Raw genomic sequence first — 23,984 nt, 5'->3', positions numbered from 1 at the left:
TTTTGAACATCCTGTTAAACCATCTGTCGCAGGGTTGTGTAGGAGCGCCACCTTGTGGTTGATATTGGGCTGAGTGGAGTCACGTGATACTGAATTCTCCTGTCTTAACATTTGTAACTAGTCACGTCGATAAATTTGAACTCGAGTATGTTTTATAATGACGTGGTTAATACAAAATATTCGTTTTGAAGCGGATCAGATGTTGCCTGCAAACGCGCTGGAAGCTAATAGTGCTTACTTTGACTCAAATGTCTTTGTTAGGTGCTTCTCGTTGATCGCATAATAAATGCTTTTTTGGGTTGTTTTTATTACACAAAAAAAACCTAAGCATTTTTTTTTCACGTGAATAAATTTCAATCTGATTTGCAAGTTTGCATGTTATGTAACTTTTTTTTCCAATACAAATATCATGTAAACATATTTTCCAAACTTACTTTTCCCATGATTTTCACATATACTCCTTTCATTCACATGGCACTTTATCAGTTATGTAAACATGACCATTAATCTCTTTTTTTTTAAACCGGTGAGCCTGTAGAGACTTGTTGTATGCACAAGATGGCGCTATTAAGCTATACTATAAAATTGTTGTAATGTACCATCATGTAACATGACGTGTGTGATTCAACAGTCACCAACCCAGATAGTTTGGGTGTTGAAGCCTGTTACCCTTGAAACTTGTAAAAGTTTTCAATGCACACTTTTCCTGGTGGCAGGTTTCAACACGCATACTTTTGCTGATTAAAAGTTTTCAAACCCACAATGTACTTGGATCTGCATGTACAAAAAATATATTTGTTTTTTAAAATCTATCAATCAACACGCTCGTCTCCCTCGGGTGAGGAGGACAGACTCCATGTTGGCAGTCAAGATGGCGGCGGAGGACGCAGACTCTTACACTTCATGTCGTCCAGAGTCTTCCAGTACTTGTAGTTCTCCGACAAGTGCTCCATGAGATCTGGCAGGCTGGCGAAGGCTGTGGAGACAACCATAAATACCTAAGTGTCGGTTGTCATGTTAATGCAAAGTCGTAATTCCACAATATAATGTTGCGCAAATAAATTGTGATGTTTACAAGGAAAGAAATTTGAATTTTAAGATTAAACGATCCAATAGTACTATGAGAATAAATTGGTAATTTGACAGAAATAAAGTTAACGTGAGCCACACGGGCATTATTCTCTTATGCATCCTGAGGGGTCTGCGCGGCATCTCGTTGCCTTCATCGTAAAACCCCTTAGCCCTGACCTCCTCGGGTTTTGACGCCCCCAGGAGGTTTCTCTCCATCCCCTCAGCGTAGATGAGGAATCTTTCCGTGACATCAGAGCCACGCTGGACAGAAAACAAGCCAAACAAGTCATCTCTCGGGGAGGATCAAATTTGATCTGGAGTGGGAACGAGAGGCCACTAGCACCAGTGCTTCCCAGACATACTACACACACACAATATTAGTCCGCTATTATTGCATCATTCCTACCATCCCAGGCGTCAAACATGTCAGTGATGAAGTAGTCGATAAAAGAGAGCTGCGACTTGGGCACGCTGCAGGTGTTGCGGTCAAACACCGGCATGACCACGGGGAGCCCCTGCCTCTTCTCCTCATCCGTCTGTGAGAACACAAAGAGATCACCGTGACGACGGTGCGATGTTTACAGGAGTGTAGCTCCATGACATGCACCTGTGCAAAGTACTCCTCGGAGATACGCCCTGCCCACTCGATGCAGAGTTCCAGCGGCCTGCACGGGTTGGCCACGTCGGCGCACTTGATAAGCATTCGCTTGATCAGCAGCCGGTTCTCCGGAGAGTTCTTGAGGTTGGTTTGACCCTCGCAGTCGCTGTTCATGCTCTGCGCACAACACACACGACACACTTTCCAGTCATGTTGGCTTAGCAATTCAGGATTTACATACATACTAGATGTTCTACTCACACAGGTGTTAGTCTCATCGATGGCCGCCATGGGTTTGTTGATGCTGTTGACAAACTTGTTGACGTGCTCAAAGTGTCGCGTCATCTCCGTGGCCAGCACCATGTCAATGATGGCTTGCCGCAATGTTCGGAATTGGTTCCTGTTGGCGTTTGGAACAATTATGAGATTCCAAAATGGAGTAGTGAGACATCAAGAGTGACGATGCTACTGACCGCTCTATGTTCTTGAAGATGTTACTCTTGCCGTCGCGCATGGTGAGCTGGAAGGCGAGAGCAGAGTGGTGGCTCTCCAGCACTGCCGTGTCGTTGTACAGGATCGCCAGCTCGCTGCCGGCGTTACACAAGAACGAGTTGGTTCGCCCCGGGTGATCCACGTCGTGCACGGTGGCTGCAATCAATGCCGCCACCTCATCCAGCTGATCTAGACTGCTCTGAAGAAAAGACAGCTGACATTTTGGTGATGTCTTATACGGCTGTGAAGTTGCAATGTTATGAGAATAAAGTTAACGCTACAAGAATAATGACACAATTGTGCAAGAAAAATAAGTTACAAACATCTTCCTTTTTAGTTGCGCTTGAGGAATCCCTCAAGGCTCTATTCTTTGTCCCTAATGGTTTTCACGCAGAATTTGTGGATCAATCAGCATGACACTAACCTTGACTCTCTCCTTGCGTAAGAAGTAAGCAGTTGCATGCAACACATCAGCGGCGTGCGTAGAGTTATGGTAGGCGTTGGATGAGTGGTAGCTGGCCTCCATCAGCTGCAGCCAGGAGCGAAGCGTTGTCTCGGTACAGTCGAGGAAGTCGCACGCCCCGAAACTGGTGAAGATCTTCAGGCCCAGGTAAGTCAGGGGCCTTCGAGTCACCAATTACAATTTTTGTTAAAAACTACATAATCTAATCAAAGGCACACGCTGCATAACTACCTTTTGTGTGTGGCCGCCTCCAAGTCGAGGATGTTGAACTCCCAGCATTCCTCATCGTTAAGCATGTCAGCGACAGACTGAGGGACATCGCTCAGTGTAACAGGAAGTGCCAGCTGGCTTTGGCTCATGTCTGGAAGAAACCATTATCTCATCAAACCCCCTTGCAATCCAAAGAATAATGAGATAAAAAATATTAAAACACAAAATGAAAATATGGAAAAGAAAAATTATTCAAATCAGAAACAATAAACATGAACAATAATGAATAGTTATTTAATAGTAAAAATAAATAGTAATAAGATATAAAAACTGTAAAATATTGGTATAAAATACTGTAAAGCCATTCAAATGTACCTATTTTTAAGGGTGTGGTACAGTACGTTTAAAAAATGTTCATCAATTTGAGTTTGTGAATTCATAAGTGTTACAACTTGAGGCTCGCTTACTTTTGGAGAAAACATACTCGTTGCCAGATAGCCGTCGCAGCCCGTCCTGCGGAAGGAAATAAAACAAGTGGTAAGATAAGAGTCATTTAAATTACAGGTGAATGAGTAATTATTTTACTATACTGGTAACTATTACTGCTCAACGCCATTTTGCATTTGCATGATGGATGATAAAAAGGAGACTTGTCAGGCACACTCAAAATGCATATCTCAAGTATTTCTAGTGTCTCTTACGTTCATGAGCCCGCCGACCAGGTCGTTGGTGTGTGGGTCGTCCTCCTTGGATGCCAGCTGAGGCGAATAGAGCTCGGCAGTCCTCAGGATCTCGAGAACGCGCTCCAGAGCATCGGCCACTGTCAGTGGGCTATTCTCCTGGGCAGCATTGATGATGTTGATCACCTGTTCAAACGGACATTCTTGGATTTCTCTGACAGAAGCAATATAAAATGGTACATTCATTGTTGTCATCGACTCCATTCCTAAAACATCTTAAATAAAAAATATTTTAAAAAATAGCAACCTTTGTGATGGGAGCCTCGATGGTCATGGAGTGAATCCTAGCGACAGAAGAGTGTCTCCGGTTTTGTAAACTGGCAGCTGGTGGAGGAATTTCAAAGAATTATTAACATTGTAAGAGGTAATAATAATGAAATCAAGTTTTATTTAAGCATAAAACTTCTTTACCGTCACTACTGCGGGAGCTGAGTGATCTAGTATCCATCGAGTCTTTCCTCCTGTCACGATGGAGTAGAGAGTGGCACTCTTAAAATAACAAGGTGGGAGGCGGTAAAAACAAACAAAAAAAATTACTAAAAATGCACTAGAATGATTATATACCTGTGCTAACATGTCAGGAATAGAAATATAACAACAAATTTATAATTGCCCTGCAATTTGAAGCAACACGGTTTGTCCTAATTTTACTGGTAACACGGATAAAGGCGATATAAACAAAATAAATTACCTGAGTGGGAGTATTCAACACTGCCCCGATCCTCCTTGTTGTACTTGTGCACCTGACACCGCAAAATAAAAGAAAGAATTAATTTAGAGTTTGAGAGACTCTCAATGAAATGCTGAGCAAAATTATAAATAAATACAATAGAATCTTAAGCCTAGCGGCAAGTGGCATATTACATATTTCCTTTATTTGAAACAACTGATGAGTTACATTAAGAAGTTGGCACATACGAGGTAAATTGGATTGAGCTCATATAAACACATCACGGTTGGCAGATTTAGAGAGCTTCTTGGGCTGTGCAAATAAAAAATGTCTACAAAATGATCTCAACCAAGCACTTGAGATGATGGCGGCCCTTAAGCGTGAGGTAAAAGTTAAACAGAACATGCTTTAAGTCTCGAGTGCTTACAAAAGCACAGCTAAGGAGGGGAAAAGCGCTAACGCTAGCCCCTCATTCATATAAATAGGCCTGAGGCCTGGCCACCTGCCCTCGCGGGCCTTATCCCGACGCTTAGCCGTAGCTTAGCGCAGCGTGATGTGATTGGGACGGGAGCCTCGCTGAGCAAAGCGACACGGTGGATTGTTGCTACTCAACAAAGGCAAAAATTTGGTTTCAGAAAAATTTCAAGTATCGTTATGTTCTTATATTTAATGTCTTTTATGCGTTCCAGTTTTCCCAAAACAAACCAAACGATATCAACTCACGCTTATTAGGTCATTTTCAGAACACCTACTTGACTGTTGTTGTCCGGGTGCGGCCTCTTGATGGCGACGAAGTGTCGGATCTTCCTGTTGGGAAAAAGTGAGAAGAAAGTTGTCATCCTTGAGACGTTCTTTGTTTGATGTCTGGACTCACCCTCCTTGGCCAACGACGGGCGTTATGTTGACATGTTGCGCCACGCTGTCACCCGATTTCTTTCTGGCGTAGTAAACCCCCTGCCATTCCTGTGAGTGACAAGTCGTTCTGAAGTTCCGACCGATCTCAGCGGTGGCGGGCATCGGGTCGGACTCACCTTTCCTTTTTCAATGCAGCTGTTGATGGCATCCAAGAGGTCCGCCCTGTTTCTGTCGCTCTTCGGGAGCTCTGTCAGCTCCTTGCCAATCAGTTCGCCCTTGCAGTAGCCCATCATGCGCTCAAAGGCGGGGTTCACATACTGTCAATATTTTATAAAAACACATCCATGTCAATAGAATATGTGCCTCCTTATGGAAAAATAGTTTTTTGTTAGTCTTTCCCTCCTCCTACCTGTATGACGTGGTCTTCACTGGTGATCTCCACGGCTTCCTGGCACTTCTCGAGAGCCGCGAAGGCCGAGTTACAAGCCCTGTCGAAACAGGAATGGTGGCATACACATAAAAACATAAATACGTGTGTATGGTTCTCCGAACGGCTCGTGAATTTGTAAACCCGACTCTGCCTCGTGTGATGTACCTGAGTTTGAAGTGACATCTCACTTCTCCGTGCTCAAGTTGAATCAGTTCATTATAGCACGCCGACACGCTGGCGTTCTCCACAAACCTCTGCAAAAGCGCGGAGACGACTGATGTCTGTGTTCATTGGCTTAGGAAAAAAAAAAAAAAAAGTCGGGAAGTACATACTCGGCTGAATCCGGCGCACAGAAGAGGAAGAACAGAGGGTTCGTCCTGGTCAGATGGCCTACAACACAACACGCAAAGTCACATGGAGAGTCGAATGTCCTATAAAAGGCTCAACATTGAACTGAACGAATAACAAATTATTGAATGTGGGTGCCATAAAAAACCTCCTAAGCTTTGATCAGACCACCAAAATTCTTTTCAAATAGTTTCCATTTCAAGAAGCTCTGGGAATGACCAAAAATGACCCGAAAAATGGACCATTCAAATTTAAATGACAGATTCGTTTTCGAAACGCATGAATTCTGCCTTAACAAATGCCAACCAAATTTCATGTTGAAAACTGACCTCAGGGGATAATTAACAAAAAAAGTCTTCAAATATAGTCCCATTTAAGCCCTATTTTTAGACACTGGGAATTCTTATGTAATTTTACATACTGAGAATTATTAGACAGTGGTGCCTTGAGATATGAGTGACCCAGAATGTTTTTCCAGATACAAGCAGATAAATGTTTTTCCAAAAAAATCATGTATGAGCTTACTTTTGTGGCACAACGGCAAGAAGAACAGTATTTTCTGAAGGCTTCGTGGCACGAATCATACTGCAAAACAATAGCAAACGATAAATCAAGACCAGAACAAACAATGTCAGACATGCTCACGAGGTCTGAGGACACAGAATGTTCTCTTCACGATTCAGCATTGGATATCTCTGCAGGATACAAGGTTCAAATTGGGTGGCAATCAAGGACAAGTTTAGTTCTGGAAATGAAATTGGACAAAATGAATTCCCTCACCGGCACACGACCTCGGGTTCAAAGTAGCGAGGGTGGCGTCCGTCGATGACAACGATCTCGTGATGTTTGTCCAGGAAACACTCGAGCGCAGACTCGGGTGTCCGGGCGATGTTGCACCTAAAACCGGCACGGTCACACGCCCACCACAAGGCGTCGCTCTGGTTGTCCTCCTTGGCGAACACCAGCAAGACCTGCGCAAGGTTAGAAACACCTGAAGAATAATTGTTGTATCATTTAAATAAATGAGCACCCCTTAAAAGTTCACACCCTAGTTTTGACCACCCACATCCTTTCCTCCACATTCTTGGATGTTGCTCATGAGTGACCTTGAGGTATCAAAACTTGTCTGACCTGAATGGGCTCCTGGCTCACTCTCATGGGTCCCACACATTGTTCTGAAGAAGAAACCTGCCAAGAGAGAGACAAAAAAATCTGCACTTAGGGTTAGGGTTTAAGAACTTTATGGGTTTAGGGTTAGGTTGAGGGTCACACACACTGGAGTCACACTGGAAATGCGTAAGGGTTAAATCTAGGTACTTGCTCGCCACAAAACGCACATTGTTAACAACCTTGCCCTGACTCTCATCACCATCTTACTGACCTTCAGGCGTGAGTGTCAGCATCAGCGCCTTCATGTGACTCGCGCACACACTAACCAGAGGGGTAAACAAACTGCTTGTGCATACAAACATGCACACAATAACACTCACACACATAGACACACGGGAGCATGATCAACACCATGGAAGATTGTCAAGTTCCTGCAGCAGGGGAATGCTTCAAGTGTTGGTCTCGAATAATCAATGGTATCATTGATTACTTCTGAAGCAACAGTTGATACACACACCCCTCCACCCACCCTAACCACACACACTCGTGACAGGGTGCTACAGAGAGCTATTAAAACAAGTTTGTGTTTATTTGCTCCCACGTTTTGCATCCTGGTTTATTTCTGGATTTATTCTATTCACATAGCTGACTTTTGTAAAACTGAACTACTGTATGTTCTTTTCTGGAGTGTGTTTGTGTGTGTGTGTGTGTGTGGGGGGTAATTTGACTAACTTTTGCAAGCTTGTGGCCTTCTTTTATCATGCATGATGTAAGCAAGATGAGCGTTTTAACCAAGACAGCAGTGGATGCACCTGGTTTGCATCCATGAATGGATGAAGGGAAACGAAAAAGAATTTGCAAACAGGCAAATCAGCAGGTGCCGTACCGCGAGTTTTGGGGAATTCCACTTAAATTCTATAAGGGGCAGTGCATGTGCATGCACAAGCACTGCGACTGACGGTGACGTCACGTCGATACTATAGTGCTGCTGGCCCTCTGTTCCGCGGGACATAAACACGGGCCCGCTCGCGGTTACCTTGACGCCGGCGTCGGTCGTCTGCGTCTCGGCCTCGATGAGGACTTGCGCGCCTCCTCCCGTGTCCCGACGCTGGCGGAGGTTGAAGCTCGAATGTCGGCTCTGGTAGGCGATGACAGACGGGATAGCTTCGGCCGCGTCGGTCTTGATGAAGAGGCCGTGCAGCGCGCCGCCGCCCCCCTGCGAGATGGTGGTGGTGGTCTGGTGCGGCGAGTTGGACTCGTCCGAGTCGCGGCAGTAGATGACGCCGCTTTGCGAGACGTGGATGCTAGGTGCACAGCCCATGCCGCCCCCCGCTGAGCCGAGTCCCAGTCCTCCTCCTCCTTTTCTGCTAAGGAAGCAGCCTGGATGTCATATTTTGATCCGGCACGATGGCTCTGCTCCGCGGTGTCTATTGAATGAATGGAGCGGTACTTGAACGCATCACACCACCCCGCTTCTTCTATAGTATGTTGAGCTCAGTCGTCGGGAGGAACTGACTTGATATGACATTAGTTATTCCTCCACAATATCCCACCCACTCACAATATGACATAATAGCCCCCCTCCCTGCCCCCAATCTCTGCACATGATCAAAAGTCATAACTAAGATAGTTTTTCATCATGCCTGTGGAATTTAACAAAGTTATAAAATAAAAAAATACAAAACCAGAACTGTAACTGAGGTGCCTCTGGGCAGTGTACTCAGCCCCATTTATACTGTTAGCAAATAACAACAGTGATATAATAAAGTAATGCCTTGAGGTACAAGTTTCATTCTTTCCATGACCCCGTTCGTCCCCTCATTTTTCCCAATTGAAATGAATGAAAATGCTATGAATCTGTTCCAGCCTCTCCCTCAAAAATATTTGTAATTTACAGGTTATCAGTGCCCATCCATTAAAAAAAAAAAAAGTCCAAAGGCCCACAAGCACAAAAGTTTGCCCAGCCCTGACAGTATAGTACACACAAGATGTGATTGTGTGTTCTCTTGTGGGAGGAGACACACTCCGAGGTAAAAGATGCTGAAGACGCTGTCATGGCCATCAACAGGAAGTTGCCGTTGAGCCTCTTCTGCTGGCAGTGTCGACTAGCTTAGCCCGTTATGACATAAGCCGGCCTTTGTTTCCCCAAATCTCAATTATGCACAGCTCAACTGAATCCGCCTTATGCAAACACACACACACATGCGCTCTGGTATGATTGTCTGTCAGTGTTTCCCAACTCAAACGGTGGAGCAACACATGTAGACTGTAGTGTTTGCTTACTGCCAACTACTGGCCTGTCATGCTATTACAGCTAATTTCTGACATTAATTTTAAAATGATTTTTTTAAAAAAAAAATACTGTTTTATTAAGACTGCTGTCAACTTACCTTGAGATTCCTGATGGCCTCTACTGGCCACTGAGATCAAGTCGTCGTCCGGGCAACCAATCATTTTTGCAATCAGGGCAGCTCTGACGTCAGCCGATATCTCAGGGGCCATTTACAGCATCTTCTGGAGGAAATTCAGTTTTTATTTCTCAGAAATGACAGGCAGTGATATCGTCCGCAAGCTTGCTAGATTTAGCTCTTTAATTTCTATCGGGCCCTAAAGGGATGTGATTATTTTTGATGGAGGTTTCCGGCTTGATGGGCGAGCTCATCTCAGACACACAAACGTTGTCCTGAATGTGCCAGTCGCCACCAGCCAGTTCGGAGTCAAGCATCTTCTCTGAGGCAGTGTCCTTAAACCTTGGCCCTGTACGAGATGTTTTTTGTTTTTTTTAAATTCAAAACAATTCAGTTTTCCCAAGAATTTTAGCTTTTTGTAAATATCAGAGTTTTTCATACATGTTTTGGTAGCCACGGCGTCTTTAAAACACAACAAGTCCTGCATTTTATAATCTAGTGATTGCAGCAGTCAATTTGCACAGCCGACACCTGAGCCGAGCCGCTTTACATTGCCGGCGGTCTTTCAATGGCGTCATACAGGGATGCCATGTAATCGGTTTAATCGTCATCATCCAGGTGCTGAGTGAACGTCATGAAAAAAAAAACAACAGCCGTCGGCTCTTTGCTATAAACAGTCGAGTGCCACTTAACGGACAGATTGTTTCCAATGAAAACACTTTTAATCTTCATTTTTTGGTAACTAACTAATGCTGAAGGAGCATTATCGAGCTCATTTACGTAAAGGGAAATACAGGCAACGGCATCCCTGCGTTTAATCCAAGTATCGACAGTATCGATGATCAATGATGATGGATACTTAAATTTCAATTTGTCTTCATTGAATTTAGCCAAATACTTCTTTTGATCTCAGGGTTTGTTTAGATGCTTAGCGCGAGCGAATGGAATCCCGATCCCCGGTGTTGACACCCTCCCCCATTCTCGCTGTCATCATCCTTGCTCTCGTCACAAGTGCGCAATCACTCGGTAATGGGGCTCAGTGGGCTCGGGGCGGGTGGCAGGTGGTCCTCCCAGAACTTACAAAAGGCGGCGGCGGCCACACGGAGGCTTCGGCGATGCGATGACGACAATGATGACGGAGCGCACTTTTCGGCAGAGGCTCTTCTTCTTGCTCTTGAGCTTGTGCATCCTCAAGGGAAACTGCAGGTATATCGAGGTAGGACAGTCTTAACTCTTCATCATCATCATCACCATCATCATTATCAAACATTCTTTCCTGTCCTCTATACGGTGTAGGATAACGACATCCTAAAGGATGAATTCTACTCATTCTTCAACTCAGAGCTGCGCAAGGAGACAGCGCAGGAGTTACTCATGTACAGACGACCACTGCGTGAGTTTTTCCCACTTTTGATGACTTCTGATGATTGCCTGTCAATCAAGGCAAACCAAATATCAGAGGCAATATAATCTCTGATAATGTGGTTAACATGTTATTGAGACCTCTACAAACCAAGAGCAATTTTATTGCAGTCCTGGAAAAATTAAAATAAACAATTTTGCATGTTTTGGGAAAAAAATCATTTTGATGAACTGTCTCAATTAACTTTTGTGTTTCCGTAAACATCAAAGTTAAGAGTTTTCGGCAGCATAGTCTTCAATAAACCAATTAGTTTACTTTTTACATTTGCAAAGATTATTGGTCACCATGGAAGACTCCAATAAACCGATTAGCCCCCGGGAAAGCTGTGCTAAGTGGCAGTGGAGTGGGAAGTCTGGGCTTCCCTGCTTAATCTGCTGCCCCCGCGACCCAACCCAGGATAAGCAGAAGAAAATAGATGGATGGAGGAAGCGACTGTGTTTTTTCCAAAACAATTTCTTAGTCTTAAAGCCAACCGAACATGTTTTTGTTGACGTGTACTATCCAATAAACAAATAATTATTAATGAACTTAACTAGCATGTTTTCTTAACCATCAATTTGTGAATACTGAAATTATCAGATAGTAACAGTAAGTCATCGATTAACCTCCCACACAAATTGATTTATAATAAATTTAAAAAAATCCTACTTTTTATGAATACCAAAGACAATTTAGAGGCTTCAAAATCCAAATGTACGTGTGTGTCAGGTTGTGTGGACATGGTTGCAGTTGAGGGTCGCTTCACCTTCACGGCTGAGCATCCTCAGCTCAGCTGCGCCGTCTTCTTCATGGCTGAGCCCGACGAGGTCGTCAACATCGAGTACGACGGCGTCGACATCGACTGCCAGGCGGGAGACTTTATCACGGTAAGGTCATCGCCTCCACAGGAAATTGGATTTCAGTGCTGAGAGATGGGAAAACACAGTGAGGACTACAATAACTAAATGCTAATGCTAAAATGTGCCACTTTGTGACTGATTTAACCTTTATGTTTGAAATGTGTGGGCAATTAATTTGAATTTGTGTGAAGGCTTAGAATGTAGTTCTCGAACAATAAAAATGCTAACATTTAAACAGCATGTAATGTTTGAAAGAACAAAAATCATGCGAAATGGTTAGAGCTAGTGTCATTGCTTTGATTCTCGTGTATGATCTTGAAGGTGTTTGACGGCTGGGTGATGAAGGGCGAGAAGTTTCCCAGCTCGCAGGACCACCCGCTGTCCCCAAGCGAACGCTATGTGGACTACTGCGATTCCGCCACTTCCACCAGGAGAAGCGTGCGCTCCTCACAGAATGTGGCAATGATCTTTTTCCGCGTGCACAACGCCGGCAGCGGCTTCACGGTCACATTCAGGAAAGTCGCTAACCCTTTCCGTAAGTAAAAGAAATCCTAAAATAAATTAAAAAATAAAAGATGTTTTTTTCTTCAAAAATGTTTTTATATTTCCTGGAAATTAAAAGTGCTTGCACACAAATTTATGAAACGTATTCTGAGCTACCTCAATTTTATTTCACGAATAAAAAATAAAAGAATAATGCGCACATTTCAAACATTGTGGCCATTTTGATTACCGCTAATATGCATGACATGAATTTGCATTTTTCTTTACAACCAGAATTAGGATTATGATTAACTTGTCTAATTTACGTTGTTGTAGCCTGCAATGTCATCTCACAATCACCAGAGGGCGCGTTCACCCTGGTAAGCCCACAACAGCACAGCAACTGCAGCTTCTCCATCGTCTACCCAGTAGAGGTGGACATCTCTGAATTTTCCATCTTAGGACTCCGTGGCAACTTTCCGAAGGTGACATGATACAAATTGAATGTTTTACGTTATCTGAACATACATTTGCAAGTGTATTTTCTTTTCCCCCCTAAAACATTGGCCCATCTCCTCAGTGGCCCACATCAGGATGTGCGAGCGACTCTGAGGACATGGTGCAGGTTCTCGGGGGAAGTGGTCTAGACACGTCTAAGATGCTGTCCCTAACAACGCTCTGCAGCTCATCGGGCAGGCCCAGTGAGTACCGCACATACATTTGCCCTATATTTCCATGATGCTCCATGGAGGTGTGGTTTAGCTCCAATTCTATTTTCTTTGCAGGCCACGTGAAGGTGGGCTGCGACAACACGGTGGTGCGCATGGTGTCCAGCGGACGCTACGTCAACAGGGTCTCCTTCAGCTACCGCCTCCTGGACAGCCAAGAGCTACAAAGGCTCAGAATCAACAACGTGGAGGATATATGCCCGGCCTACTGACCTCACTTGTCTGTCCAACCAAAAGACCAAACATGAATGGGAATATTAATAACGGCAAACTGTGTTATGTAGATTTTGGTTGCCCCCACAATCCGCAATGATTGTTGATTAAAGTTGTCGCTGCTGCTTTTGTTGTGATATTCTTGCAATGGACGGGTGCTGAAGTGAATTTATTGTTAGTGGTGTGATATTGATAAATAAAAATTCATTGCCATTTGTATACACATGCTTTTTTTGTAATAAAATGACATCGCATGGCAAAGCAATCATTGCTTGTTTCTTGTTGAAAGAAAATTTTTCCATGGTCATTTCTGTGCATGTCTATTATAGTTAATGCGACCGGCAATGAAATATAAATAATATATATATAAAATACTAAATAAATAATACATACATAAAATAAATTACAAAAATGACATTCTACAGTGGAAAATCTGATATATAGATTTTTCACTGTAGAATGTGATTTTTGTCTTTTTTTTTTATTCTTCTTTTATTCTCAAAAATATACACCCCCTCATAAAAATCCTGGACTACAAGCATCACGCCAAATCAAATATTTTTCTCATCAATACTTCCACAGAAATAACAACACCCACATGTCAGTTGCAAAACTATTAAAGGACGCATTTGATTGATTGCAACCTTTTGTCTGCGCAAACCACTCCCGTGGGTATCCACTCATCTCAATCAAAGCTAATCATCTTAACGATGAGCATTTTAGTATAAAAGCACCCCACGAGATTTATTTTGCCGGAAAATGTCATCACCAATCAAGTGATGATAAAGGAGAAATACAATTTTATGCTGAGCCCAAAGTGTGGGACCTGCTGCCCGAAGCAAGAAAATGTGACAGTTATGACGGTTCAACGCAATGGGGCGCAGGTGGTCCGTGCGTCACATTGACCGGTTGCCTTTTGAAAAGCAAAGCCATCGATCGTCGTCCCCTTGTCAAAAATGGCCGCTAGCGTGCCAGGGGTGTGAGGTTCGCACCAGCTCAAGTTGTGGAAACGCAGATGTGCTTTCACAAGACATATATTTTCCACTTCATCACAAAACTGGTCATTTTTGGCCTTTATAATTTTTCAGTTGCTTTAGAGTGGCCCATTATATTTCTTTTCAAATTTTGAAAATGTGTACAATGACTGAAAGAATATAATGTCAATATAAAATAGTTTAATCAGCATTCTCATTTATTCAACTGTGCAATCATCACCTTTCGTGACAAGAGTACAATACAACATTGATTGTGGTTCTTCACAAAGACGTACAGTGTGGTTAAAAAAGGGAACATCTACTTGGTCATCTTTTTCTTCTGTTCCTGGAAGAAGTCGTTGCACGCGACGGTGAGCGCTGCCACAAGTACCACAAACTCGTTGAAGTCCACCTCGTTGTCTTTGTTGGAGTCCAAGTCATTCATGATCTTCTCCACCAGTAGTGGGTCCTTCTGTGACTAGAAAAAAAAAATTCTCATTTCAACTCACTTCACAATAAGCAACACAAGAACGACAATTAATACTGTACTTTCATTCAAATTGAAAGAAAAGTCATTTAAATGTTACTGCGATTTGCTCTCGTGATTTAAATGCACTCAAGGTCCGCAATCAGACATGATTGCTGCTCATGGGGATGCGATGACATCACGGCAGCATCTATATTTAGAGGGGATGTGCAAGCACCTGAGGCTTTTGCTTCCACTCACATGGGAGATAACGAGAAAAAAAAACATCTCTGCGATCATTGAAGCTTTTCAACGAGATTTCAATCTCAGAAAGTGCAGTTTTCTATCACATGGGCTCATCAGCGAGGGGGCTTATCTGCAACGATTGGATGACCTCCTATGTCCACCAGACATTCCACCGGTGATGGACACAAGCTTCTAAGATGGCGACAACAGTCTTGAGCATTTCACCATGCTTCTAACTGTCCAAGTCGAAATATTAGATTGACAATGCGAAAATTAAACTCACGGTTTTCTGCGTATCTCTGAAAGTGATCACAGGGCGAGACACATCTCATGTGAAGAGCAAAAGCCCAGTGAGGGTCAAACGCTTACCGTGAGGAAGTCATTGAGCTCGGTGTGCAGGAGCTGCTTGAGCTCGCCCTTGTTCAGCTTGTACTTGTCCCCGTCGTGGCCCGAGTAGTTGTAGAAGACGGCGATGAGTGCGTCCATGGCGCCCTCCAGCTGGCTTGGCATCTCGCCGGCCCAACGAAGCAGAAGATGACAAAGACGACGAGAGAGGAGAGGTCCTAACGGTCTGCAGAGATGTTCAGGTGTGACGGCTCACTTGTTTGTCAGGAAGTGAACCACAAACTGGGAAGTTGGAGTAGTCGGGTGGGGGGGATCCGCCCTTGGGTGTAATTAAATTTGCACGCGAGGGCATCCATGGTGACCATCTTCCTTTCCAGCCGCATGGTTGAAAAACAAAACATGTGCCCGTGTGACGTTGCCGCTTCCCAGGGGAGCGAGGTACAGGATGAAGCCTGCATGCCGACTTCTGAATCGCAGCGTTTAATCATTACGGTGTTTCCATGCTCTCACGGGAAAGCCGGATGTGAGCAGAGTCAAACAGGTGAGTCACGGCAACTCAAGGAGTATTTGAATCCTCCTCCTCAATCAGGGTTTCCTTCAGTCCGAAGTCTGTAGGAACCAGAATGGTCCAGTGGCTGGAATCACTGGACCAGAGATTCAGATGATTCGATTCACTGTTTGCTTAGCCGACTCACCAGAAACACTTTGGATTTGGATGAAGTGATTAACTGTCGAATTTCGGTTCGCTAAACAATAAATTTTAATCATTGCAAACAGTTTTTCTTGTTGCCATCAAAATTTGAATATGTTCAAAATTTCTTTGCGACAGGAAAAACTGTTTGCAACCTTTTAGGAACCCTGACGAAAAATACCAACATTCGTTATGCACACAAACACTCGTGCAAAAAGTGGTTCTTCCATATTTTGAACTGAAAATAAAACAATATGCATCTCCTGTCTTTGGCGAATTGTTTCTTTTCGCCTTGTCGGTGTGTCACAATCCCGTGACTTTCCTCGCAATGTAGCCAGGTTTATTCTAAGCCGCGATGGGTTTCGTCCTTTCATCATTTTCCTGACATGACTGCCGCCGAACAGAATAACAGTCCGGCCCTAAAGAGGAGCCCCGCAGGACAATTTTTCTTCCACTTGCCACAACAAGCTTCCATTTGTTAACTTGACGAAAGCCTTGCAGCAGCAAGACCTTTAGGGAATGGAGGCAAGCGTCATTAAATGGTTCTTATTGCCGTGTCACTTAGATAGATTAAAATTCTGGGGCAACGGATCAACAGTTCCTTCATAGGCCACTTGATGGACCGTACATCACTTCGAGACCCTCAATAGCCGACCTCAGGGCTCCCTGCAACACCCTCAACTTAAATGTCTTTGACCCCATGTATAAAATACAAAAACGTGTGTGTGTGCATGCATCTGTGTGTGTGTGTTTGTGTGTGTGTGTGTGTGTGTGTGTGTGTGTGTGTGTGTGTGTGTGTGTGTGTGTGTGTGTGTGTGTGTGTGTGTGTGTGTGTGTGTGTGTGTGAGAGAATGTGGAGAGGGAGACATGACAGCTTTCAGATGAAGGCACCACTATGTTGAGCTCTACTGCCCTCTAAAGGCCTACTGGAGGCACCGCAGTGTGCTGACCACCTTGCCTCCAATTTCAAATTGTTTTTTAAGAATATATTTGTACAATGTGTCCCAAAATGTAAATATAAAAAAATCATGTGAACTCACCGTGCTGTTTCCTTGGCAACCCGCACTGCAGAGAAAGGATGGGGAGAAATGGAGGGAAAACAAGTCAGACACAGGAAATGAAACACCGTCTATATGACGGCTGATTATTCATGCCAAAAACATATTTCATAACACAACAAAAACACGCACAGTGGTCACTAACTAAGAGGAAGTGATATCGACACTCCCTCCATTGTCTTTTCAAGTGTGGGTTCATGAGATTTTATTGTAGGTCTTCTCATGATATTATGTGTCAATTAAATTTCAAAATTAGCCATCTATGTTTAGAATTATTGATGATAATAAAAATCAACAAGCTGCTTTGTTTTGGGGAGAACAAATGGAAAAAGAGGAAAAAATGAGAGCGTCTGTGGGTCCCAAGTGCTGGCTGCCATCCTTGTGCCCATGAAAAGGGGTCTTTACTGAGCACCCTCTTTTAAAGCCAAGTTGGGGGGGGGGGGGGGGGGGACGAAGGGAGGTTGGGCTTGAACATACATAAGAGCTTTAGACGGTCGGGCCGTCCAAGTTGGCACAGCCTCACCAGACGATTTCCCGTCGATGTTCTTTCCCGCCGAGGCGGCTTCATCTCGAATGTTGGGGGCGAGCAACGTGACTGAGGGCCCCCCCGGGTCCAATTTGGTCCTTCAGCCGGCCTGGGACTACCTCCGCCAGAACCACCACGACCTCCTGAGGAGCCCATTGTTCCCTGTGGTGCTCTCTGTCTCCACTTACTTCTTTCTGGTGGGTGTCTACACCGCGCTGGACTTACTGGCACCCACCTGGCCCGGCCTCAACCGTTACCGGCTGCACCCGGACAGACCCGTCACCTGGCCGGGGATTGGGACAACGCTGGGAGTCACCATCTACAACCACCTGATCTACATCTTCCCAGCCGCTGTGGGCCAGTGGCTGTGGAGGCCACCCACGCCTCTGCCTCACCAGGCGCCCACCCTCTGGGAATTCTCCCTGGGGATCCTGGGCTGCATGATGGTCTTCGACTTCCAGTATTATCTCTGGCACTTGCTGCACCATCGCATCCCATGGCTGTACCGCACCTTCCACGCGGTGCACCATGAGTACCGGCGCCCGTTCAGCCTGGTCACACAGTATCTGTCCGGATGGGAGCTGGTCAGCGTGGGCTTCTGGGTCACGGTGGACCCGGTTCTGCTGCGGTGTCACTGCCTCACCACGTGGGGCTTCATGGTCTTCAACGTCTACGTATCTACCGAGGATCACTGCGGCTACGACTTCCCGTGGTCCATGCACAACTTGGTACCCTTTGGCTTATGGGGGGGCGCCCCTAAGCATGATGCCCACCACCGATGGCCCGCCACCAACTTTGCCCCTTTCTTCTCGCACTGGGACCAGTTGTTGGGCACTCACATGGTGCCGCCTACCAGCGAACACAGCTGTGACAGTGATGCAAAGGATTAACTTTTGTACACCCTCAAGATCCAGAATGTTCCCTTTCCTGTCTGCCTTTCTACTTTTTGTTCGTTGTTCGGCTCCTTTATCGCAATTCTTTGTGCTCACCTTCCAGTAGACTCAATGGAAGAAGAACAAGAAAACTACAGTCATGTTTTGATCCTGCATTTTCCACATTTGTTGGTTATGTGGAGAGCAAATATTGTGTAGTTATGCAGTGCTATCGAGTGCAAAACCCTGTGGAAAAAATATTTTTACGGCATTACGTCTGGCACCAATTGTATTGTCATTCATTTCAGTGGGGGAAGCTAATTTGACTGTTTTGTGGTCACAAAATTAAACTGCTTACATTTTATGGCTTTCTGATAAGTGCGCCATTGTGGACCGTAATGGACTATTTACAACTGCTCTGTTTTTACTATGGTGATCTCTCAGGTCTGTTTCCATAAATGGGAAAAAAAAAGAATCAAAATAAAACCAATAAGTGCACTTACTTGACAGCTATGTCTTTTCACTAAGGGAATCTCAGCAAGCCGGGAGGTTGTGTGTGATCTCAGCCACGCTTGCTCATTCTCTTTCCTCGCTGGCTCCCCGTTGCGCATGAATGGTGGTCTTTTAGCACTGGTCCCGGGTCTGGACGCGTGGCCCGCAATACTAATGACTCTGCGCTTAAAAGGAATTCTCAATTAAAGTGCAAGCGAGTTAAATATGTACAGTGGATATAAAAAGAATACACATTCCATTTCAAACCTTTTTTTTTATAAAATTAAAATGCACTATGATATATTATTTCCCAACATATTCTCCACCATTTATGCATTTACCCATGAAAAAACTATACTTAAACAATGATTCCATTAAAATGTATTGCATTTTAAATTCATGCCTGATGTCAAAGTGTGTCACTAGGCCCTGTTAACAATTAACTATTTAAAGTGGCAAATCAAAGCAAGTCCTGACTAAGCCTAGCCTTCCCTATGACACACTCCCCTTTGTGGCTCATCAGAAAGGACAGCCAGAACCGGTTTAGCGTGATTTCTGCTTTACGAGCGGCATTATGTTGCAAGAGGTCATGTTTATTTTCGCAGCAGTGATGCAAAAAATGCCTGCCGTCCACAATTGCAGTCAATTATCCTTTAAAAACAAAACGGGAAGTGGAAAAATGTCAAAACGAGCAGCAGAGGAACTTCACCTGCCCATATACATCGATGTATGTAAAACCTACAGTCAAAAAGAACAGTTGCCGTTTAAAGAAGTTCGGGGACCATATAGTTCATGTTACAACACTAAACGTATGCAAGTATAACCACATCCGATTTGTGTTAAACATGCACACCGCTGAAGTATTGCAGTTTAAAAAATTGTTAAGGGGGCTGTTGTCAAGGGAAACACACAGTACAAAAAAATAAAATAAGGGTTGGCAAAACAGTCCTTTATGCAGGTACCCACAACTTGCAGAACAACCTTGAGATTTAACATGTTGCTATAAAATGAATTATAGAGTACTTCTGTCATCTAGTGTGCGTACTTTTGCCACCTCTGCTTTTTCAAATAGTAAACTGTTTTTTCAATGAAATACTGAAACAACTCCTTTGTTTTTACCTAACCTCCCAGTAAGTTCTGTTGTAGAATAGAAATACGATACCGAGAGATGACACGGCTGAGACGTGATGTGTTCAAGCATGAATCATTAACCAGATGATCTGGTCACATAGTTGCTATAATTAAAAAATATATCAGCCTAGGGAATAAATGGAAATAGAAAGAATTGATTCATTTTTGAGTCAATTTTATTATAAGACACATTACGACATCTCTGGTAATTTCCATTCCACATGCTTCAGAACATGCTTGGTCATTTGTAGTTCAGGGTAGTTAAATTCCTCTTGTTTGAAAGAGTCGTAAACACTTGCGTTTGTATAGTTGCCGTCACACGCCTCTTTGCCTCTATGGACTGTCATTGTGTGCTTGGCTTTGGTTTATGTTGTTAGTTTAAAGTTAATCATCTCCTCATTTCTTTCTTATCAGCTGCAGGGAATGCGTAGTTGAAAGACAAGACATTAAGAACACAAGAAGTGTATCTTTTTTTTTAAGAGATTAATTGTAAGGTACATTTTGAATCAATGAAGGATTTCAGTACCAATACTTCTTTCATATCTAAGATATTTTCAGGAGAACCAATGCTACAGATAACTTGCTCTAACTTGGGGCATCAGTAACATGAATAGTTAGTACATTAAGAATTTAACCCAATGCCGTTGTCTAAAATATATAAATTCCAACCACAGGGCAGGCTGTATAATTAAGTGCCAAAACACACTATAAACTCATAAAAAATAATCTGTAGCACCTTAGATGGTAATTGAAACCCAAAGCTAATGAACTTGTACTTTTTAAAGCTTTTAGGTAACCAAAATAAATGAACTAACATAGCAATAGCAATTTAGCTTGGCTAGCTTCGCAATTAGCAGCCAACAATGAATGGACATTACGTTAAGCGGAACACGCTAGCATAGCGGCTAACCTCCCGCGCTTATCGTTAGCATCATGCTAATCGCCAACTAGCATCCTCTTCTAATAATTTTAACACAGCAAAGCATGATAAAACATAAGAAAATAATATTCGATATTTCTAGGACTTTGAGCGGTTTTAACCAAATTCATTGGTTAAGCTAAAGCAGGTTATTATAGCAAATTAGTATTGAGGCCTAGCCTCTTAGCAAGCTTACCGGTGATCAACATGAGGGCTCATTCCATGGAGAACAGCTCCTCGAATACACTTCGTTACCCTAACAAGCAAGAAACTCATTAGATATTGGTACTAGTCGGTTAATAATTGTTTCATTTTCATTTTCAGGGAGAATACCTGCTCACCAGGCTGTCTTCTTCACTGCGTATTACCATAGTTATACGGCCACCCTGTGGCGAAATGAAGAATTACCTCTAAATGGCACATATACGTTCGATTTATGGTTTTATGAATCGACATCGGGTTATGAAAGGGAAAATCGATTCAAATTATTAATCGTTTTCAAAACCGTACTGCTTATATGAATGAGCTGCATATTTTCCAACTTTAGAGATGCGCATTAGCGATTATTTTAATGTCAATTAATTTTGCAATTAATTGATGAATCCAATTAATAAATATTCTTTCCAAATGTCTATCATTTTATTGTACAAATACATGGCATAATTTCAAATTGATAATGGAGACAATACACAATCTTAACTCACGATTCAGTTACTGGTTCGGTCTCTAACATACAAGAAATGGGGGGGGGGGGGGGTGCTACATTACACACAGGCTGGTCTGTTGGCTGCAGACTGCAAAGTATGAGCTGCAGATAAGTGTTTTTTGAGATGAACAAATCCATGTTATTGTCTTCTTTTCTTGGGATTCAGAAAGACCTTTTGTCTGCTTTCACAGGTTTAAAGTGACTAGCAAACCAAACAGTAACAAACAACAAAAGGTAACAGGACACTTGTTAATAATCATTTACCTGAAGCAGGCTCCCCTGACCCAGGTAGCCCTTAATTACAGACCCCGAGAGTGGGAGCAGGGGGGGTTGGTATTTTTGTCCACAGGGGCAGACATTGATGTAGCTTACTGCTCATTGTGCAACAATGGAACATCATCTGCGGGTTGCTTGAGGTCACTTTTCCCTGTTGAACAGTTTCTTATCTGGGTAGGACAAGACTGGGCCAGCCATGGAGAAAGCGGCATTCTGCGAATTCCAGTCTGGGAGCGTCACCACGTGAGTTGCAGTCGTTGAAAAGAACGGTCATCTTATTGGGTTTTACTATTTATTTACAAAACTATGCAACATTAAATGAGGTTAAAAACGTTTTGAAAGTCTGTGGGAAATTGCCAGTCTAGCTGGGCGGACGACAACCTAAAGCAGCTTAAGTCCATCTTCGGCGGGTCCGACTGCTAGCATGAGCTGCTCTGCGTGTTCCCTGAGTCTGACACAAACGACTTGCTCCTTTTGGAGTACTTCATGGAACTGAAGGACACTCGCATGCGCTCCACCGTCCGGCTGCTGCGGCAGAGCAGCGTGTTTTTGACGTGCTGGCGGAAGTCGTCGGACACAAAGTAGTAGATGAACGGGTCCAGAATGCTGTTGAGGCTAGCCAGGCACAGCGTGGTGATGTAGAAGGCGTAGCCATTGTCCGTCGCGCCGTCCTTGAGCAGCGAATAGTGCAGCACCAGCATGATATTACTGGGGATGAAGCACACCAGGAAAGTGACCAGCACCACCATGATCAACATCACCGCCCTCCGCCGGTTCTTGGCCGCCGCGCCGCCCTCCCTTCCGCGGCCCAGCGCCCGCAGAAGCAGAACGTAGGCCACCACGATAACGACACAAGGCACCAAGAACACCACCATGCCCATCAGGATAAAGTAAAAATAAGGCAGGCGGACCGACGCGAAGGGGTCCAAGGGATTCAGGATGATGTTGACGTCGTGACAAGTGGTGATGGCGGGCTCACGCAACTGGGCCGTGTGCTGGTAAAGGTAGAGTGGCGTGGTGGTGAGCCAGATGAAAACCCAGATGGCGATGCACACGCCCAGCGCCACCTTATTGTTCTTGCGCTGTTGGGAAAGCGGATGTGCTACTACCCAGTAGCGCTGCACACTGAGGCAGGCGATGAATAAGATGGAACAGTACATGTTCCCGTAGAAGAAGCCCACCAGGACCTTGCAGAGTCCCTCGCCGTACGTCCAGTCGTTGCCGGCCAGGTGGTAGGCGATCTTGAGCGGCGTCCAGATGACAAAAAGCAGGTCGGCCAGAGCCAGGTTGGCCATGTAGATGGATGACGGGTGTTTCTTCTTGGTGCGGAACAGGAAGACCCAGATGGCCATGGCGTTAGTAGGCAGGCCCACCACGAACACCACGATGTAGATGATCGGCAGGAAGACAGTGGTGAGGCCGCTCTGTAAGGTCTCGGATGTGGCGCGGTCAACCACCACCAGGTCCGAATTTTGGTCAATAAAACCGATGAAACCGCGACCCTTTGCTGCGCAAAAAAATAAAGAATACTAAGATTTGTATCACTTAAATTGGAAAAGACCATAAAGCATCAACGCTAAGCTTCTAGCATGTGCACAATCACAAACCTATGTTACATAAAATAACTTATCAGCAGTTAAACTATTCGATACAAACAAACCACCTTCATGTGACGCTCAATATTTAATGTTCATGTAAATAAATGCAAACGATCAGTGGCTTGTCAGCTTTTTCAATAAATACTTTAATTTCCGTGCGTAAATATTAGCAGTATTCAAATTTGCCCAGATGACAAGGCCTGACTTGGAGTTGAGGTAAACTGAGGTTAGAACAATGAGCTCAGTGAAAAGTTGAGTAATGTACCAATGAGAAGTTAGTGGGTTAAAAAAAAAGTCTAAAGTTATTCTGAAGCAATTAAATTTTTGGATGGTTTAAAAAAAAAAAAAATCTTGATTTCGGAAAAACTTACCTGCGCTATCCGCAGCCATAACGTGACACAAAATGGTCAAGGAAAACGTCCAAAAGTGAGCACGGTCCATCTTTTTTTTTTTTTTTTAAGTGCCCTGTCCGCAAGCTTGATCCTCGTTATGTTCTGCTTTTGTCTGAGTATTGCTCCGCGCCCAGATACCGCGTCCTTTAACTTTACCCTCCGCCAACTCGTCCTCCAACACGCTGGCCACGCCCCGAGACTACCTGGCAGA

The 23,984-nt window shown here is 44.0% G+C and overlaps 5 protein-coding genes across 15 annotated transcripts; 2 read left to right on the top strand and 3 right to left on the bottom strand.

The window, feature by feature from the left end:
• Positions 1-287: 287 nt before the first annotated feature.
• Positions 288-18,885, bottom strand: LOC148389705 (high affinity cAMP-specific and IBMX-insensitive 3',5'-cyclic phosphodiesterase 8B-like). 9 transcript variants are annotated; one of them, XM_088392918.1, is made up of 27 exons: positions 18,763-18,885; positions 16,844-16,868; positions 11,564-11,722; positions 10,477-10,595; positions 9,378-9,501; positions 8,024-8,414; positions 7,009-7,065; positions 6,658-6,848; positions 6,403-6,462; positions 5,862-5,919; positions 5,695-5,783; positions 5,509-5,587; positions 5,276-5,416; positions 5,119-5,207; positions 4,997-5,051; positions 4,266-4,317; positions 3,986-4,063; positions 3,822-3,898; positions 3,536-3,700; positions 3,302-3,347; positions 2,856-2,985; positions 2,586-2,784; positions 2,143-2,360; positions 1,931-2,069; positions 1,679-1,846; positions 1,478-1,607; positions 288-976 (listed from the first exon to the last, which is right to left on the bottom strand). In XM_088392918.1, the coding sequence occupies exons 6-27, from the start codon at positions 8,306-8,308 to the stop codon at positions 867-869; spliced, it is 2,616 nt and encodes an 871-aa protein (XP_088249044.1). In that variant the 5' UTR covers positions 8,309-8,414; positions 9,378-9,501; positions 10,477-10,595; positions 11,564-11,722; positions 16,844-16,868; positions 18,763-18,885; the 3' UTR covers positions 288-866. The 9 variants fall into 9 exon arrangements, with proteins under 9 accessions (XP_088249044.1, XP_088249042.1, XP_088249036.1 ...); XM_088392916.1 differs by having other exon boundaries at positions 1,679-2,069; positions 10,477-10,826; XM_088392910.1 differs by having other exon boundaries at positions 1,679-2,069.
• LOC148389707 (corticotropin-releasing hormone-binding protein-like) lies at positions 10,456-13,346 on the top strand. Its single transcript, XM_088392962.1, has 7 exons — positions 10,456-10,611; positions 10,692-10,788; positions 11,527-11,684; positions 11,979-12,192; positions 12,477-12,625; positions 12,721-12,841; positions 12,926-13,346. The coding sequence occupies exons 1-7, from the start codon at positions 10,516-10,518 to the stop codon at positions 13,078-13,080; spliced, it is 990 nt and encodes a 329-aa protein (XP_088249088.1). The 5' UTR covers positions 10,456-10,515; the 3' UTR covers positions 13,081-13,346.
• s100z (S100 calcium binding protein Z) lies at positions 14,256-21,921 on the bottom strand. 3 transcript variants are annotated; one of them, XM_088392958.1, is made up of 7 exons: positions 21,772-21,921; positions 21,135-21,187; positions 20,998-21,057; positions 18,764-18,931; positions 16,844-16,870; positions 15,137-15,338; positions 14,256-14,533 (listed from the first exon to the last, which is right to left on the bottom strand). In XM_088392958.1, exons 2-7 carry the CDS (start codon positions 21,170-21,172, stop codon positions 14,375-14,377), a joined length of 654 nt encoding a protein of 217 aa, XP_088249084.1. In that variant the 5' UTR covers positions 21,173-21,187; positions 21,772-21,921; the 3' UTR covers positions 14,256-14,374. The 3 variants fall into 3 exon arrangements, with proteins under 3 accessions (XP_088249084.1, XP_088249085.1, XP_088249086.1); XM_088392959.1 differs by lacking the exon at positions 21,772-21,921 and having other exon boundaries at positions 21,143-21,161; XM_088392960.1 differs by lacking the exons at positions 18,764-18,931; positions 20,998-21,057; positions 21,135-21,187; positions 21,772-21,921 and having other exon boundaries at positions 15,137-15,756; positions 16,844-16,868.
• On the top strand, positions 17,332-18,720 carry ch25hl2 (cholesterol 25-hydroxylase like 2). Its single transcript, XM_088392956.1, has one exon. The coding sequence runs from the start codon at positions 17,402-17,404 to the stop codon at positions 18,275-18,277; it is 876 nt and encodes a 291-aa protein (XP_088249082.1). The 5' UTR covers positions 17,332-17,401; the 3' UTR covers positions 18,278-18,720.
• f2rl1.2 (coagulation factor II (thrombin) receptor-like 1, tandem duplicate 2) lies at positions 21,419-23,984 on the bottom strand. Its single transcript, XM_088392944.1, has 2 exons — positions 23,753-23,984; positions 21,419-23,290 (listed from the first exon to the last, which is right to left on the bottom strand). The coding sequence occupies exons 1-2, from the start codon at positions 23,820-23,822 to the stop codon at positions 22,203-22,205; spliced, it is 1,158 nt and encodes a 385-aa protein (XP_088249070.1). The 5' UTR covers positions 23,823-23,984; the 3' UTR covers positions 21,419-22,202.

The sequence above is a fragment of the Syngnathus floridae genome, chromosome 12 (assembly GCF_059516105.1).
Source record: "Syngnathus floridae isolate MCC-2025c chromosome 12, RoL_Sflo_1.0, whole genome shotgun sequence".
Taxonomy (NCBI): domain Eukaryota; kingdom Metazoa; phylum Chordata; class Actinopteri; order Syngnathiformes; family Syngnathidae; genus Syngnathus; species Syngnathus floridae.
This window is presented reverse-complemented; position numbering and strand designations above follow the sequence as displayed.